Below are 16,986 nucleotides of genomic sequence, written 5' to 3'. Positions count from 1 at the left end.
CATGCTTGTATCTTAATTTCTTCCTGGTTACATATCTGGTATATTAATCAGCTGGAAAACAGCAGTGAATACAAAATTAAACTTTGATTTCTGGACAGGAGTATAGCTTGTATAATAGATTTTTAATTTACTCAGTAGGTCACACTGAGGCTTTGTCTCACACATAGTATGGCCAAGAAGGCTGTTGATCTGATTTGCTGATTTGCAGTTGTGGAAAGGAGGAAATGAAGAGGGAGGTAGATATTAAAGGCATATATGGGAAGATGGAAATGCTGATAAGGAAAGTGAGAGCACTTTTATTTAATAGCATTGGGCTGTTAACCCTCCTTATTAATGTGACACTTTTTGCTTCATTGTTGCCCTTAGGATATTACTCTCTGAATCTAGAAGATATTTCCTTATTTTTTAGTTGTTACTTGGTTTAAGAAATGAAAATGACCTGTATTTGATACGATATTTAGTAATTTTTTCTCTGCTCTAGTTTAGCTGGATACACAATACTGTTAGATATTGTTTTCTTGTTTTAAGATAAATACATTCTGTTAGTTGTTATTTGGGAAATTGTTGCTCTTTAGTATTCACATTATGATGACTTAAAATATTTACTCTCATCACTTTCTGATTTTTATGCAAACTCTTTAGTGTTTTTCCAAAATGTAATCAGGAAGAAAAAACAGTTCATGTATTAATTTATTATATGTGGGTAGCACTGGAAAAACCATTTGATAAATGTAGCATTTAGTGGTAATAGTATGTTGTCAGCTTTGTATGTGTGTTTGTGTTTAAGTATTTATCCTTTTGTGTTTGATACTTTGAGTTCTCTTCATATTCTAGTTTAAATAGTGGTAGTCAGTAATTATAATAATATAAATTAGTTGAGTGATTGCTTTGGTTTAAGATATACCCTTCACTTATTTAAATATAACTGTAAATGTGATTATTTAAAGATTACTTTTTTAATATTGTTTTTAAACAGATACATATCTACATATATTAATGTGCAAGAAAGGGATCCCAAAGCTCACAGGTTTCTTGGTCTTCTTTATGAAGTGGAGGAAAACATAGACAAAGCTGTCGAATGTTATAAGGTAAACTATAAGATTAAAATTTAGGCTTTGTACAGCCAAACACAATGCCCAGCGTAATTTATATAATAAATAATTCAGATATTTATTATGGATGTCATGAAAACAAGGTATCACAGTACTATTAAGTGACACAGCTTAGCCCTAGCAGTTTGCTCAGTGGATAGAGCGTCGGCCTGCAGACCAAAGAATCCTGGGTTTGATTCTGGTCAGAGGGCACGTACCTTGGTTGCAGGCTCCTCCCTGGCCTGGGTTCTGGTTGGGACTTGCGTAGGAGGCAACCAATCGATGTGTTTCCCTCACATCAATGTTTCTCTGTGTCTTTCCCTCTCTCTTCCACTCTCCCTAAAAAGCAATGGAAAAATATCCTCAGGTGAGGATGAACAAAACAAAACAAAAGAAAACAAGTGGCACAGCATGGAACTGATTTTAAATTATTTGGCCCAAAGTACACTATATTTGTAATTACGAGGTTAGCACTTTGAAAAGAAGAATACCTATAAATTTTAAGCCTAATGTGGTCAGAAATGCTGTTCTTATATGTGTGGTTTTCTTTCTTTTTTTCCTTCTTCCTGACATAACTACTAAAAACATACTTTTTATTTACCTTCAAAAATATTTCAGGACATTAAGTTTAATTGTAATAACTTTGAAATAGCATGTTATCATTTAGGAACAGAGTTTTTCATGTGTATATATGAGTATCTGTACTTTAGGAACCCTACTAATTTATTATTTATTTTCTGATATCAGCGTTCAGTGGAATTAAACCCAACACAAAAAGATCTTGTGTTGAAGATTGCAGAATTGCTTTGTAAAAATGATGTTACTGATGGAAGAGCAAAATACTGGGTTGAAAGAGCAGCTAAACTTTTCCCAGGAAGTCCTGCAATTTATAAATTAAAGGTAAAAAAAAGGAATAAAACATGATAAAAGCAGTTGGGAAAACTAAAGGTAGTCACAACTATTTCTAATATTTGGAGTTAAATGACTTTTCAGTAGGAGACATTAAAATATTGTGTGTGTGGGTGGGGAGTTGATGGGTAATGGGTGAAGGTGGTCAAAAGATATAAACTTCCAGTGTTAAGATGGTTAAGTTCTGGGGATGTAATATGCAGCATGCATGGTGACTGTTAACAATACTATGCTGTATATTTGAAAGTTGATAGAGTAGATCTTAAAAGTTACTATCATGAGAAAAACTAATTTGTAACTCTGTGAGGTGATGTTATCTAAACTTACTGTGGAAATCATTTTCCAGTATGTATATATCAAATTATTATGTTGTATATCTTAAATTAATACAATGTCATATGTCAATTATACCTCTAAAAAATAATGTCAAAAAAAATATTTTTCTTCAAAACTTTCTGAGCATATGCTGTCTTATTAAGCACTATTATGCTTTACAAATGGTATCTCATTCTTATTCAATTATTAACATTTTAGGGATTTACAGTTTTATAACTAGATGGTGGAGCTAATAATTAAATCAAGCTGTTCGATACAAAATTTTTACTTCATTTGGTAAAAATTATCCATAGGATGACAATTTAGGCTTATTACTATCTAAAAATGGAAAGGATTGTGTTATGGGATAGTGAGGTTTTCAAGCAAAACTTCAATGACAGTTTCTCTATGATGTTACAGGTAATTATTAAAAATGATAGGAAGTTGTTGCTTATATATTAACCAATTCTGATTTTTATTCTTTACTGAATATAATATACTGGTTTGCAAAATAACTCTTGGATAAAGTTTTTTCAAATGTGCTAGCTAAATGGAACTTTAAGTGTATATTGTTTTTAAGAACCACCTACCTTCATTATACATGTTTCTGATAGAATTTTAACAACTTTTTATTAGGAAATAATTACAGGTTTTTCACTGGAAGTTGTAAGATTGCACAGAGAGATCATGTGTATACTTCATCCAACTTTCTGTAGTGGTTACATCTTACGTAACTACAGTATAATGTAGACCTGGGAATTTGACATTGATACAATGTCTATGTATAGTTCTTTTAAATTTTATTACATGTATAGATTCATGCCCAGCTGGTGTGGCTCAGTTGGTAGGTGTCGTCTCATGCACTAAGGTTGCCATTTTGATTCCTGGTCAGGGTACATGCCCGGGTTGTGGCTTGATTCTGGTAGGGGGCATGCAAGAGGCAGCCAATCAGTGTTTCTCATCAATGTCTCTTTCTCTCTCTCCCTCCCCTTCCTCTCTTTCTAAAATCAATAAAAAATATTTAAAAAATCTATAAGTTCATGTCATCACCACTGCAGTCATGATACAGGCTTATTAAGTTTTTTTCTCTCCACGAGAAGCAGCTGGGTTTAAAATATTAATCTAAAATGTTAGGTCTAAGTGTGTAAATTTCTTTACCCTATTTATTATCTTTGTGTTATGCCTCAAACACAATTCCCCTATTGGCCATGACAGTTCAGTCCATTTGGTGACAGTGACATTAAGGAGCATTTATAATGATAGGAGATTATTTTTCTTGCCGTGTATCAAAAGTTAGAGAGATGCTTCCGCAGGATCCCGGATTTGTTTAATAACTCTTTAAAGATGTTGTTTAAAGCTAAACCTTTCTTACATGTAACTTTTTAGCAAAGGAATTCTGGTTTTTAAAGTTTAAGGCTTAAGGGAAATAGTTTTTTGGCATTTATTTAATGAATGAAAATATTGGTATGAGATCTTGAGTATGAGAGTAGAGTTTTTGAAAAGCATTCATATTGGTGTTCATCTTTACTTATTTCTTTTTAAACATACACTTGAAATCTAGGGCTTTTTGCAGATATGGAAAGGCCAAGTGTAAGTTTATGGAAGTGATCGAGAAGAAGTAGAGTGATTGGTAAGGAGAGAGGGCAATGAAAAAAATAGCACTTATAGAGAGCTTGGTCTTTGCTAGGTGAAGGGAGCAGAGAGAAGTAAGTATAAGTAGATATGACAGAATGGAATTTACATCTGATGGCTTCAGTTTTCTCAGTGAAGAATGAATTGTGATCGTAAGTTGAAAGTGAGGGTTGAAGGAAAGTGTGGGAAATTTGAGGAAAGAGGAGGTGTATGAAGTTATATTTTTAAGGAATGGAGAAAGTGAGTCTATTAAAGGTACAGTAGGATTTGTTCTAGGCATTACCAGTTTGAGATTTCCTAAATTTCCAAATGCCCTTAGTGGCACAGCTGTTATTGTAGAGATACAGAGAACACAGATGATAGGCTTCTTCTAAGGAAAGACATGGAATTAATTGAGAGGATGTGTAAGCAAGTAGTAATTATGGATATTGGGATTATGGCATTTTAACTTAACAAAGGACTGTGTGTGTGTGTGTGTGTGTGTGTGTGTGTGTGTGTGTATGTTTTATGGAAAACTAAGACTTGGTGATGTCACTGTATTGAATGGAGCTTTCATGTAGTAGATGTAAATATATGTGGCAGTGAGGTTATGTGAGTTCCTAGTGAGGTGGAAGAGTAAGAGGAGTGTGGTGGTCTGATTGGTATGACCAAAATATATATTTTGCAGACCTTTGTCAATGTCAAATGGATGGCTGGGGCTGGAGTTGTAGAACCAGTGGGGATGAGGTAATTAAAGAACTGAGTAGCCAGGCAGTTATATACCTTGTACGTCTTTCAGTTGATAATGACAGTAATTGATAATAACCAATGACAGTAAAGGATGAAGGGAGAGTTTTCTATTCCAGTTGCTAATGAGGAGGAATAGATGGAGTAGCTGGATAGCATGTCCTTTAGAGAGCAGGGTTCTAAACAGGTATGAGGAAATATTATTTGGAAGTGACAGTGGGTGTGAATAGGTCACAAACCCCACTTCCTCTACTTGCAGAGAAAAAGCTTCCATGGCAGAGAAATGATGGCGGCTATCTCAAGTTATACACCATTCAGTTAAGACCAGAGAGTGAAGACACTGAGAAGATAGTGAACAGTAGGAGCTCCAGTGTAGGAGCATAGTGGGCAAGGGACTGAGTAAGATTTAGGGGAGATCCAGAGCAGTTTGAGAATAAGGACCTGGTATGAGGATTGATGGGAGGTCTAGGCTCTGATAATGCCTGGGATGGGTGTACAAGGATGGGTAGTAGTCCTAGTAGTCTTTGAGGTGAAATGGACAACTATATAATTGCAGATGTTTGCACATAACTTTTTTGAGGTTTAGCTTCAACTCTGAAGGGGCTAATAAAGTATGTAAGATAGTATTTCTGGTTTCAATTTACTGAAGCTAGACACGGTAGAATGGTGCTCACAGGAGCCATGATGTGTTTAAAATTGCACAGGTGTTTTTCTAAATTAATGATTTTTTATTTTAAATTAGGAACAGCTTTTAGATTGTAAAGGTGAAGATGGATGGAATAAACTTTTTGACTTGATTCAGTCAGAACTTTATGCAAGACCTGATGATGTCTATGTGAACATTCGACTAGTAGAGCTATATCGCTCAAATAAAAGATTGAAGGATGCTGTGGCCCACTGCCACGAGGCAGAGAGAAACGTAGCTTTGCGTTCAAGTTTAGAATGGAATTTGTGTGTTGTACAAACCCTTAAGGTAGGTAAACATTGCTGGGTCTCTACACTTCTATATAGATAATTACCATACATGCCTTTAAGCAGTGCTCCCCAAGATAAAAATTTCTTTTATTTATGTACAGCACCTGTGAAATGAAATTTTTATTAGGATGTTCTCAATTTGTAATTGATAGTTTGGAAAAATATAATTGACATATTTATGTGTGTGTGTTGTGTGTGTATGCACTTATATAGCTATATGTTTTTATAGGCTGATGTAAAAATGTGGTTTTACAAATAGGAAAGGGCAAAGGAATTTGTAGGCATAAACGGATAAGTTTTATAACAGTTGATAAGTTTTATAACCTATTGTTCTTTCTACAAAATAGGAATATCTGGAATCTTTACAGTGTTTGGATTCTGATAAAAGTAACTGGCAAGCAACCAATAAAGACTTACTTCTGGCCTATGCTAATCTTATGCTTCTCACGCTCTCCACTAGAGACATACAAGAAAGCAGAGATTTATTGGAAAGGTATGTTATGTGGACTTCAGTGTAAATCACAAATTTTCTTTTTGTAGTAATTCAGTTCATTGGTCTAAACATCTTTACTGCATTTTTATAGTGTACCCATGGGTAATATTTAATACGATCAACCACTTGGAAGGAATTCTTCTTGTGTGGGGATATTATAATTGGTTTTATACGACTTTGATTTTTAGAGAACATAAAACTGTTCAGGCTTGATTAAATTATTTTTATAGTTAATATTCAATTTTGACATGCTTAATATAGAATCAAGCCGAAAATGACTGTTCTAACTATTCCATATTTTATTTCCAAAAATGATGGAATCTTGAGAAAAAAAAATCGAAGAACAAACTTCATTTGTCAGATGTTCTAGTATAAATAGTTAGCATGAGTAGTATTTCAGAAAACAATAATTTAGCTTAGAAACAAGATAATGAAAATATAATACATGATTTTTCTGTTTTCCTAAATTTTGATTTTTGAGGACCAGTGTCTCTTTTGTTAAAATAAATGCCATTAAACAAAAACAGCACTTGGATTTGCATAACGACGTTAGTTGAGTGTAGGGTTTAACTAGGGCTTATGGGCCAAATATGGCTATCTGATTTTGTACTTAAAGTTTCATTGTAATAAATCCATGCCTCTGAGGACCATTTGATTTAGAAGCACTGATTAGTACATAGATTACAAATAATAGTGAGAAATACAATTTATTTAACTCTGTAGTTATATGGTAAGAAGAGCAATTACGATATTGACAACTGAAATATCTTATCTGTTACTTATAATTTGAATAAGGCATACCTAATTTTAGAACTTCCAAGTTTGAATTAAATAATGAAACCATATTATTGAGAAGAAACTAGAAAATTTAGTTTCCCAGTTTTATCCTGGTATATTATGAAACATCCTATGTAATCCTATATAATAAAAGGCTAATATGCAAATTGATCAAACAGCAAAATGACCAGTCACTATGATGCACACTGACCACCAGAGGGCAGACGCTCAACGCAGGAGCTGCCCCCTCGTGGTCAGTGCACTCCCACTGGGGGAGTGCTGCTCAGCCAGAAGCTGGGATCATGGCTGGTGAGTGCAGTGGCGATGGCGGGAGCCTCTCCAGCCTCCACAGCGGTTGGACATTCCCTGAAGGCTCCTTGACTGAGAGAGAGTGCAGGCTGGGCTGAGGGATAACCCCCACCCGCGAGTGCATGGATTTTGTGCACCAGGCCTCTAGTATACCATAATAAGTAATCTTATTATTTGATCTATATCTTTTCTATGAATGGAGGGCTTGAACTAAGTTTTGTAATAGGTCATTCTAGAGGTTTAGCTTGAAGTATAGGGCATATGTGGAATAAAAATAAGTACTGGGTGATTCATAATTTATAAAATAGAGAAGAATGGATTGTTAGGAGTTTGAATATGGAAGATAAGCTTGAAATAAATTTATTTTGAGTTAAATATCGAAGCCATGATTCACAGTGCAACAAATTTTAGATCTGTTTAATATTTTAATATTACAGTTTTGATGGTGCTCTTCAGTCTGTGAAATCTTGTGTGGGTGGAAATGATGAACTCTCAGCTATTTTCTTAGAAATAAAAGGACATTTCTACATGCATGCTGGTTCTCTGCTTTTGAAGATGGGTCAGCATAGTGATGTGCAGTGGAGAGCTCTCTCTGAGCTGGCTGCATTGTGCTATCTCATAGCATTTCAGGTAAGCCTTACTCAGTTTTGGGTGCAGTTTCACTGAGACTGTCAAAGTGTTAACCATTATTTTTAGGTTATGAGATGCTGGCTCTTATCCTTTCCCCAATTTTTTTTTAGTTTTAGTGGTTTTTTTTTTAGTGAGTTCGCATTAATTTTGAAATGAAAAGAAATAAGCAGTATGCAAAAAAAAAAAATGCATTGAGCTCAGTTTATAAAAATTGTTAGCTTTAGAGAGTGACCTTTACTTGAGGGAAAGCAGAGGGTTCACTGTAGAGTTACCATTAGAGCAGGCCCCTCCTTGTAGTTCATATCATATAGATCTTTGACCACTCTATATTTGTCCCACTGTGTTAAGTGCTACTCTTTACTTTGCAGAAGGATTTAAGTTCTTTTTTTTTTTTTCTGAAATTAAACTTTATTTTTTTTTAATATATTTTTTATTGATTAAGATATTACATATGTGTCCTTGTCCCCACGTTACCCTCTACCCCCCCACCCCCCCCCCGCTCATGCCCTCACCCCCCCGTTGTCCATGTCCATTGATTAGGCCTATATGCTTGCATATAAGTCCTTTGGTTGATCTTTCCCCCTTACCCCCACCCTCCCCTACCTTCCCTCCAAGTCCCGACAGTCCAATCAATGCCTCTCCGTCTCTGGATCAGACCTTGTTCATCAGTTTATGTTGTTCATTATATTCCACAAATGAGTGAGATCATGTGGTATTTATCCGCTCTCCAGTTCCATCCATGCTGTGGCAAATGGTAAGAGTTCCTTTTTCTTCTTCTTCCTCTTCTTAAAGAATACCTTTCAGCATTTCATATAATGCTGGTTTGGTGGTGATGAACTCCTTTAGCTTTTTCTTATCCGTGAAGCTCTTTATCTGACCTTCTATTCTGAATGATAGCTTTGCTGGATAAAGTAATCTTGGTTGCAGGTTCTTGCTATTCATCACTTTGAATATTTCTTGCCACTCTCTTCTGGCCTGCATGGTTTCTGTTGAGAAATCAGCTGACAGTCGTATGGGTACTCCCTTGTAGGTAACTGACTGTCTTTCTCTTGCTGCTTTTAAGATTCTCTCTTTATCTTTTGCTCTTGGCATTTTAATTATGATGTGTCTTGGTGTGGTCCTCTTTGGATTCCTTTTGTTTGGGGTTCTCTGCGCTTCCTGGACTTGTAAGTCCATTTCTTTCACCAGGTAGGGGAAGTTTTCTGTCATTATTTCTTCAAAAAGGTTTTCAATATCTTGCTCTCTCTCTCCTTCTGGTACCCCTATAATTCTGATGTTGGTACGCTTGAAGTTGTCCCAGAGGTTCCTTACACTATCTTCATATTTTTGGAATCTCTTTTCTTTTTTCTTTTTCGGTTGGGTATTTTTTGTTTTTTTGTATTTCAAATCTTTGACTTGATTCTTGGGATCCTCTTGTCTGCTGCTGGATCTCTGTAAATTATTCTTTATTTCAATCAGTGTATGCTTAATTTCTAGTTGGTCCTTTTTCATGTCCTCCATGGTCTCACTATACTTATTGAGGGATTCATTAAATTTATCGGCGGTTTCCATAAAATTCTTGAAAAACCTTATAAACGTGGCCTTGAACTCTATATCCACTCGTTTGCTTTCCTCCATTTCTGCCATTTGTGACCTGTTTCTTTGTCTCCTTATTTTGGCAGCTTCCCTGTGTTGATAGAGTGGCCCTGCGTGCCAGGTGTCCTGTAGGGCCCAGTAGCTCAGCCTCCCCAGTTACCTGGGGTGGACACTCTTGGTGCACTCTTGGTGCCTTGGTTGTTGTAGGATCACTGGGAGGAATTGACCTCCAGGCCAATTGGCTGTGAGAATCAGCTGTGTCTAAAGTGGGAGAACTTCTGTGCTGAAGACACCCTTCTGGGGCAAGACTTGCTTCAGTGGAGCTTTGGTGCTCACTGAGTCTGCTCCCTGAGTGTGTCCCTTATGGATCTGAGGAGTTGCAATCTGGATGGTCCCCCTCTGACCACTGGGTACAGTGGCTCCTGGATCTAAGGAGGTGCTAATTCAGCCTCTGCCTGAGGCCACACAGCAGGAGCCACGAAGAGGCTCAGCTGTGAAGCAATGCAAGCCGCTGTGGGGCCTTGGGCCTTCTCTTGGAAGTTCCGGGTCTGCCTGGCTTGGCTGCAGTTAGGTACATTCACATGCAAAAGCCTCTGCCACAGCCTGGGTGGGGCGGGGTCTCAGGGAATCAAAGGGCGGATCAAGGAGCTATGGCTGATTCTCCGCCCGGAGTCGCGGGTCTCAGTGACCCGCTAATTGCTGCAAGCACCTCTGAGGGAAAGCCGCCCTCAAGTTCGCCCGCTGCCGGACAGACCAGCTTCTCCCCGTATGAGTCCTGGGTCCCCAGAGACTTCCTGGAACCGGAGTTCAGAGCAGTCGGGAGCTTGTGATTCAAAAAGACAGCCGCGTCCTCAGGTGCCACCCCCTTTCCTCGCGTGCGCGCGAGCCGCCGTACCTCTGCACTTGTACCTCTGCACTTGTACCTCTGCACTTGTACCTCTGCACTTGTACCTCTGCACTTCACCTCTGCAGCTCCTTTGGCTCTCAGCGTGCTTTTCTTTCCTTCTAGTTGTAGAATTTACACTCAGCCAGCCTTCCTGTTGTTCTGGATGATGTTTGCTCTGTCCTTTGCGGTAATTTTCAATTGTTGTGAGAGGCGGCAATTTCCCGGTGTTTACCTATGCCGCCATCTTAGTTTCTCTCAGGATTTAAGTTCTTAAGGAATATATTTATAGTGAAAATGAATGAAGTTAAAGAAGTTTGCTAATTTACATAAGCACTGAAAGGTTCTTGTGATTAATATTTTTATTTTTATAGATTCTCAAGTAGCTGACAGTTTTCTTATTTTTAATGTAAGCTGAAATCTATTAAAGTTTTTAATATATTTTTTGTAAAGTTAACACACAGTCAACTATTTTAAACTTTGATGTTTTTAAATAGTAAAAACTAAATTTTCCTCTTAACCCATTCACTCAAGTCTCCTTTCCTAGAAGACAACCAGTGTTAACAGTTTGGTGGGTATTCAGAATTTCTCCTGATATGTAAGCATATACCCTTTCTCTACTTTTAAAAAAACTGTTTTGCGTCAGTGGAGATGTGCTTTATTTACTGTTGAAAACCTTACTGTTTTTCCATTGTTCCATTTCAGCACATAGACATTTACCTTACTCTCTCTTTATCTACCACATTTTTCCATTAAATGGATATGTAATGGAAGCTTCTTACATACTTGAATTTTACATTATCATTTGTTGTAAAGCATAATTATCACGCGGAAGTGTGGACTGGCATAGGGCTCCTTATGGAATCATGTTAGGCTAACTTTAATGGTAAGGTTTTCAGACTCTTGATCAAAGGAGGGCTGTGGTTCCAGTAAGCATACCTGAAACCTTTTATTAAGATGAGGAGATTTTGTCCTATCCAGCTTGACACAGTGCATAGAGTGTAGGCCTGTGGACCGAAGGGTCCCGGGTTCAATTCCTGTCAAGGGCATGTACCATAGGAGCAGGCTTACCCCCCGCTGGCATCCCCCCCCCCCCCCCCCCGGGCTGCAGAGCAGGTTCAGGAGGCAACCAATAAATGTGTTTCTTATACATAGATACTTCTCTTTGTCTTTCCCACTCTCTTCCACTCTGTCTAAAAATCAGTGGAAAAATATCCCTGGATGAGGGTTAAAAAAAAAAAAAAGATGAGATTTTGACTTGAGTTTAATGTGACTGAGTGGGTTCATGACTAATTAACTGGTCACAAATGATAGCTATTGAATAATTTTGTATAAGAGGCCAGTTTTATGAGTTTTGTGCTTTTTAGCAGCTGTAGATAAAGTTTGGCATCATGTTTAGAAAACTTATGTGTAAGAGTGTACGCTGAAAATTCCGTCTACCTTTGTTCCTTAGTCATTTACTTCTCTTCCCTGAAGGAACTAATGTTACTAATTTGTAGTGAGTTCTTCAAGAAATTTTTTTATGCATAGATGAGCACCCACACATGCCCGCATCCACACACTTATGCATTCCAACATCCTTACATTCTATTTATTTTGCTTTATGAAATATTTTATTGGTAGTGTTTCCATATCAGTACAATATAGTAAGCATAACATCCTCATTTTTTTTTATGGTTGCATATTACTCCATTCTATGGATATACCATAGTTTTTTTGTGGGGAGGGGTAGGGGTTTAAACCAGTGCCCTTTAGCCAAGATATTAGGTTACTTTCATTAATCTACTTCAAATAATTCCATTGCCAAAATCCTGGCATCACAGAGGTGTGTGCCATTACACTCCTGCTAATTAAGAAACTCATTAGAAATTAACCACAGTTACCCCAGCTATACTTGTAGGATATTTCTAGTAAGTGATCATTGCCAATGACTGAGCATTTTCAGTGATGGACATTCACTACATTTCAAGATAGCCCTTTGCATTTTTGGATAATTTGGTTCTTGGTGTTTCCTTATATGGAGTAAAAATGTTTTTCAAGCTGCTACCCATTGATGTTTTTTCTCTTGATGATACTTAAAAAGTCTAACTCTTTTACAAGGTAATTTTCTTAATATTTTTTCATCATTCTTTCAGCTCTTTTTTTTTTTTTCTTGATTGATTAAGGTATTCCAAATATGTCCTTATTCTCAGCTCTCCTTTTAGGATAGGGCTTGGTATCCATTTAATCTCTTGGTCATTCTAGTTTATCCCAATGTATCCCAAATTATCTACTTTCTTAGAAATGTTCTGTTCAGTATGGCATTTCCAAGTATGGTTCCAGTGCTGAGCAAATCTCTGTTTTGGTGGTTCTGTTTCTGCAGGTAGAAAAGTTCTCTAAACACTCCATTTCCCAAAAATGCCATTTGAATGTGCTTTTAGCGGGAATTTCTCAGGAATGTTCTTTGCAGGCATCTTTTATAGATTATCTTAATTCCTAGGTTCCAGTCTAATTATTGGTTGGTTAACTGCGTATCATCAAAAAAACATAATGTAATAAAAAGGACCATCTTACTATTCAGTATATGCGTATCACTAAATTAAACTTTTTGATTATAAAATTACCAGGTTCCAAGACCAAAGATTAAATTAATAAAAGGAGAAGGTGGACAAAATCTGCTGGAAACCATGGCTTTTGATCGTCTGAGCCAATCAGGTAATAGTGATGTTTAACTGGTTTTATTTTGAAAAGAAAAAAGGAAAATTCTCTGTTAAAATGCATCTTATGATAATATCATCTGTCTTTTTGGGAGAGAATTTGTTATAATCATGTTTCTCTTTGTCATATACTGGATTAGGGTAAGACAGTGGTTGGCAAACCACGGCTCGCAAGCCACATGCGACTCTTTATCCCCTTGGGTGTGGCTCTTCCCCAAAATACCATGTGCGGGTACTCACGTACAGTGCGATTGAAACTTCGTGGCCCATGCGCAGAAGTTGGTTTTTGGCCTGGGCGGAGTCTCTTTTGAAGAAGTGGCATTAGAAGAAGTGGGGGGTGTCGGTCGGTCGGGCGGGCGGCGGGAGACACAGCGCAGGGGAGTTACATTGTTTTGAGGTACGGTCGCTGAGGTCGACCCCTTCCAACTCTTCCATCCACACTCATCTATCTGAAACAAGTATACACGACAAGTGTGGATGGGAGAGTTGGAAGGGGTCGACCTCAGCGAACGTACCTCAATCAGGTTGAGGACGTTTTTAGCAAAGGCCAGCTTAGGAGTACCCTAATTAAGTTAAAAACAATGTACCTACCTATATAGTTTAAGTTTAAAAAATTTGGCTCTCAAAAGAAATTTCAGTCGTTGTACTGTTGATATTTGGCTCTGTTGACTAATGAGTTTGCTGACCACTAAGGTAAGAGATAAAGAATTAGAAGAAATGGTATATTTACCCTTGCCAATGTGGCTCAGTTGTTTTGAGTGTCATCCCATACACTGAAAGGTTTCTGGTTTGATTCCTGGTCAGGGTACATATGTAGGTTGGGGGTTTGATCCCATCAGGACACATACGCAAAGCAACTGATCAATGTTTCTATGTTACAGTGATGTGTCTCTCTCCTTTCCCCTTTCTCTAAAATCAACACATCCTTTGGTGAGGATTAAATAAGTAATTTTTTAAAAAGTGTTATATTCTGAAATAGGAACAATTATTTGATATTGTGTGTTACCAGATGGAGAAACTTCTTAACCCCTCCTCATTCTAGCTGCTAGAGCCTCCATCTGAATATTTTATAAAATAGTTTTTATACTAAGAATAATTACTGATTTGCCAGCCATTTATCAGTTGCTTGCAAGACTGCTATGGGTGCTAAAGATGAAGAAGATACAGATCTATCTCTTAAGGAACTAACAATATAGCAAGGAAGATAGAGGATTATATTCACTTTCTATTAGGCTCTTGGAATTTGTAGATTTATTCCCAGTTTTGACTATTTGTGATAGATCCTAAATGTTTATTATATGTTACCTGGTTTTGCTAAGGCAAAATCATTAAGTTATTCATGTAGCCAGGGACTCAAGCAGTGAATTGAAGACTTTCTGTAGGAAGCAGCTTTGGTAGAAATCACATGAACTTTGTAAAGAGGAAGATGTAGTATTAAATAAGTTTCTGTAAGCTTTGGTCTGTAGTTAAGCTGTTGGTCTAAGTTTATAATGCTGTTCTAGCTGACAACCTACTTTTTTTTTAGTGGGAGGTAGACTTTTAGTTCTTAATGAAGTGACTTTCCATCTTTTTTATGTCTCCCTTCTACCTTTGCAGGGCTGTCGTAGGTACCTTTGCAGGGTGTCACAGTTTTACTGTCTTTGATCTGGACATTTTCTGAGCTTGTCTCTGCAAACTTTTGGAGAAATAATAGTTTGGTGATAACCAAACCTGACTGATGAGCAGAATTAACTACAAGGAGTATTTTTTGTTGTTGTTTTTAAACAGTTTAGTTGAGATAAAATTAACATACTACATAATTTGCCCATTTTAAGTATACATTTTAGTTATTTTTTCGTATGTTTATAGAGTTGTGCAAACTTTACCACAATTTAAGAACATTTTCATCATCTCACAAAGAAACCTTATACTCATAGCAGTCATGCCCCATTTCCCCCCTAGTCCTAGGTAACCAACCATGAACTTTTTGGTCTCTTTATGGACATTTCTATATGGAAATTTCATATAAATTTAATCATATAATATGTGGTCTTTTGTGTCAGGTTTTTTAAACTTAAAATAGTATTTCAACGTTCATCCATGTTGTAGCATGTATTGGAACTTTATCCAAGGGGTGTTTTTGAAATAGATTACTCACCCCAAACCTGTGGAATCAGAATCTCTGAGAGTGGGGCCTGGAAATAAATAAAAAGCCTTTTAAAGGAGAATTCTGACCAGCCAATATTAGAAATGAGTGTATCAGATCAGAGAATTTGAGCTTGGCCCTGCTCTCCTATGGCCACTTTTAAATCCTACACTTTTCCATTTGAAATGTAAATATTTTTGGTATTTTTGACACACATTCTTGTCTTTCTTTCCTTTTACTCTAACATGTAGACACAGATACTATTAATCCTGGAATCTGTATTCATTTTTTTGTACAAGCACCCTTTTTGTTATCCACATGTGGTTGTTGGGTTGGATGGTTATGTCTCAGATAATTGTTATTTCCTCTTGGTGAATATGAATAAAACTATTGAGAGATATGAGTACAAACAATCTGTATACTTTAGATGATGGAAATAATTTGTTTTTCAGGGCACATGCTGCTTAACTTAAGTCGTGACAAGCAAGATTTTTTAAAAGAAGTTGTAGAATCCTTTGCCAATAAAAGTGGTCAATCTGCATTGTATGATGCTCTGTTTTCTGGTCAGTCACCTAAGGACAGCTCTTTCCTTGGTAGTGATGATATTGGAAACATTGATGTGCAAGCACCGAAAATTGACGATTTGGCTAGATATGATGTTGGTAAGTTGTATCTTTTAAAGAAAACATTTTGAGTCTTAATTTTTTTATATTAGGAGAAAAAGAAGCAGAAAGGGAAATAAATTGTCCATAATCATCTTACCTAGTGCAGCAGTCGCTAACCGGTGGTGCGCTGACCACTGGTGGTCCGTGAGGTCCAAAAGGCTGCTGACTGCTGGTTTAAGAAAACCTTTGGAGCAGTAGTCGCCAAATGGTGGTCTGCGGGGTCCGAAAGGTTGGCGACCACTGACCCAGAGATAATGAGTTAAGATTTTCCTGTATTCCTTTCAGGTGTTATTTTTGGGGGAGGAGTGGTGGTGGAGGTGTAAGAGGTTGGTAGTGGGTTGTGGTGGCATATGTCTTTCTCCTAAATAGTTGTTTATGCTTCTACATATGATTTGTCTTTCAGCAATTCTCTCCCATCATATCTACCTTTGTAAATATGATGGTTAATGGCAATATTATCCGTTTCATGAATTAATCATAATTTGCTTGTTGCTTTTTATTGTTGGGTATTCAAGACATTTCCAGTTTTTTCACTATTAAAAATAAACTGTGGCCCTGGCTGGCGTCGTTCAGTTGGTTGGAGTGTTGTCCCGTACCCTAAAATGTTGCGGGTTTGATTGTGTCAAGGCACATACCCAGGTTGCCGGTTCAGTCCCTTGTTATGGGCACAAGCAGGAGGCAGTCGACTGATATTTCTCTCTCTCTCTTCTCTCCCTCTTTACCTTCTCCCTCCCTTCCTTCTTCTTTCTAAAATCAATTAAAAAAATCAATACTACTATGATGAAAAATAATATAAAATGTTTCCATTTCAAAGTTTTCAGTAGATTCATAAAAATAATTACTGGGACAAAGTTGATGAACATGTTTAAATCGCTTACAAATTGCCAGAAAGGCTGTACCTCTCTATGCATCCAGAAGCTCATAACTGTTTCAGTACTGAATGTCTTTTATGAGAAAAATTCTCTTCACTGTCCTAATGGATTAATGTTGTGGTAGCACATTGTTTTAATGACTCTTTACTGAAAGGCAAATCCATTGTTTCAAGATTTCTTAGTGGGTAGCTATTTATTTGGCCCTTGTCAGATTTTGTTTTATTGAGTTCTAGTGAGTCTTTTTTTTCTTTTTTCATCAGATGGACTTGAAAAGAACTGTCTCTATTAACTTTTTAAAATTCCTAGACATAAG

General features: G+C 37.0%; 1 protein-coding gene across 12 annotated transcripts in view; it reads left to right on the top strand.

Annotated features, from left to right (window-relative positions):
- Positions 1-16,986, top strand: part of RANBP2 (RAN binding protein 2) — a 93,219-nt gene that overhangs the window by 26,266 nt on the left and 49,967 nt on the right. For 10 of the 12 annotated variants that reach the window (XM_036351057.1, XM_036351055.1, XM_036351066.1 and 7 more), the window contains exons 3-9: positions 977-1,088; positions 1,839-1,991; positions 5,416-5,646; positions 5,996-6,141; positions 7,665-7,857; positions 12,922-13,009; positions 15,589-15,798. In XM_036351057.1, coding sequence (XP_036206950.1) covers positions 977-1,088; positions 1,839-1,991; positions 5,416-5,646; positions 5,996-6,141; positions 7,665-7,857; positions 12,922-13,009; positions 15,589-15,798 — 1,133 coding nt within the window. Of the gene's footprint in view, positions 1-976; positions 1,089-1,838; positions 1,992-5,415; positions 5,647-5,995; positions 6,142-7,664; positions 7,858-12,921; positions 13,010-15,588; positions 15,799-16,986 lie in introns of those variants that run through there. The other 2 variants (XM_036351056.1, XM_036351064.1) reach the window with 2 other exon arrangements.

The sequence above is a fragment of the Myotis myotis genome, unplaced genomic scaffold (assembly GCF_014108235.1).
Source record: "Myotis myotis isolate mMyoMyo1 unplaced genomic scaffold, mMyoMyo1.p scaffold_m19_p_2, whole genome shotgun sequence".
In the NCBI taxonomy this organism is placed as follows: Eukaryota; Metazoa; Chordata; class Mammalia; order Chiroptera; family Vespertilionidae; genus Myotis; species Myotis myotis.
The sequence above is the reverse complement of the archived record's forward strand: the minus strand, read 5'-3'. Positions and strand labels throughout refer to the sequence as shown.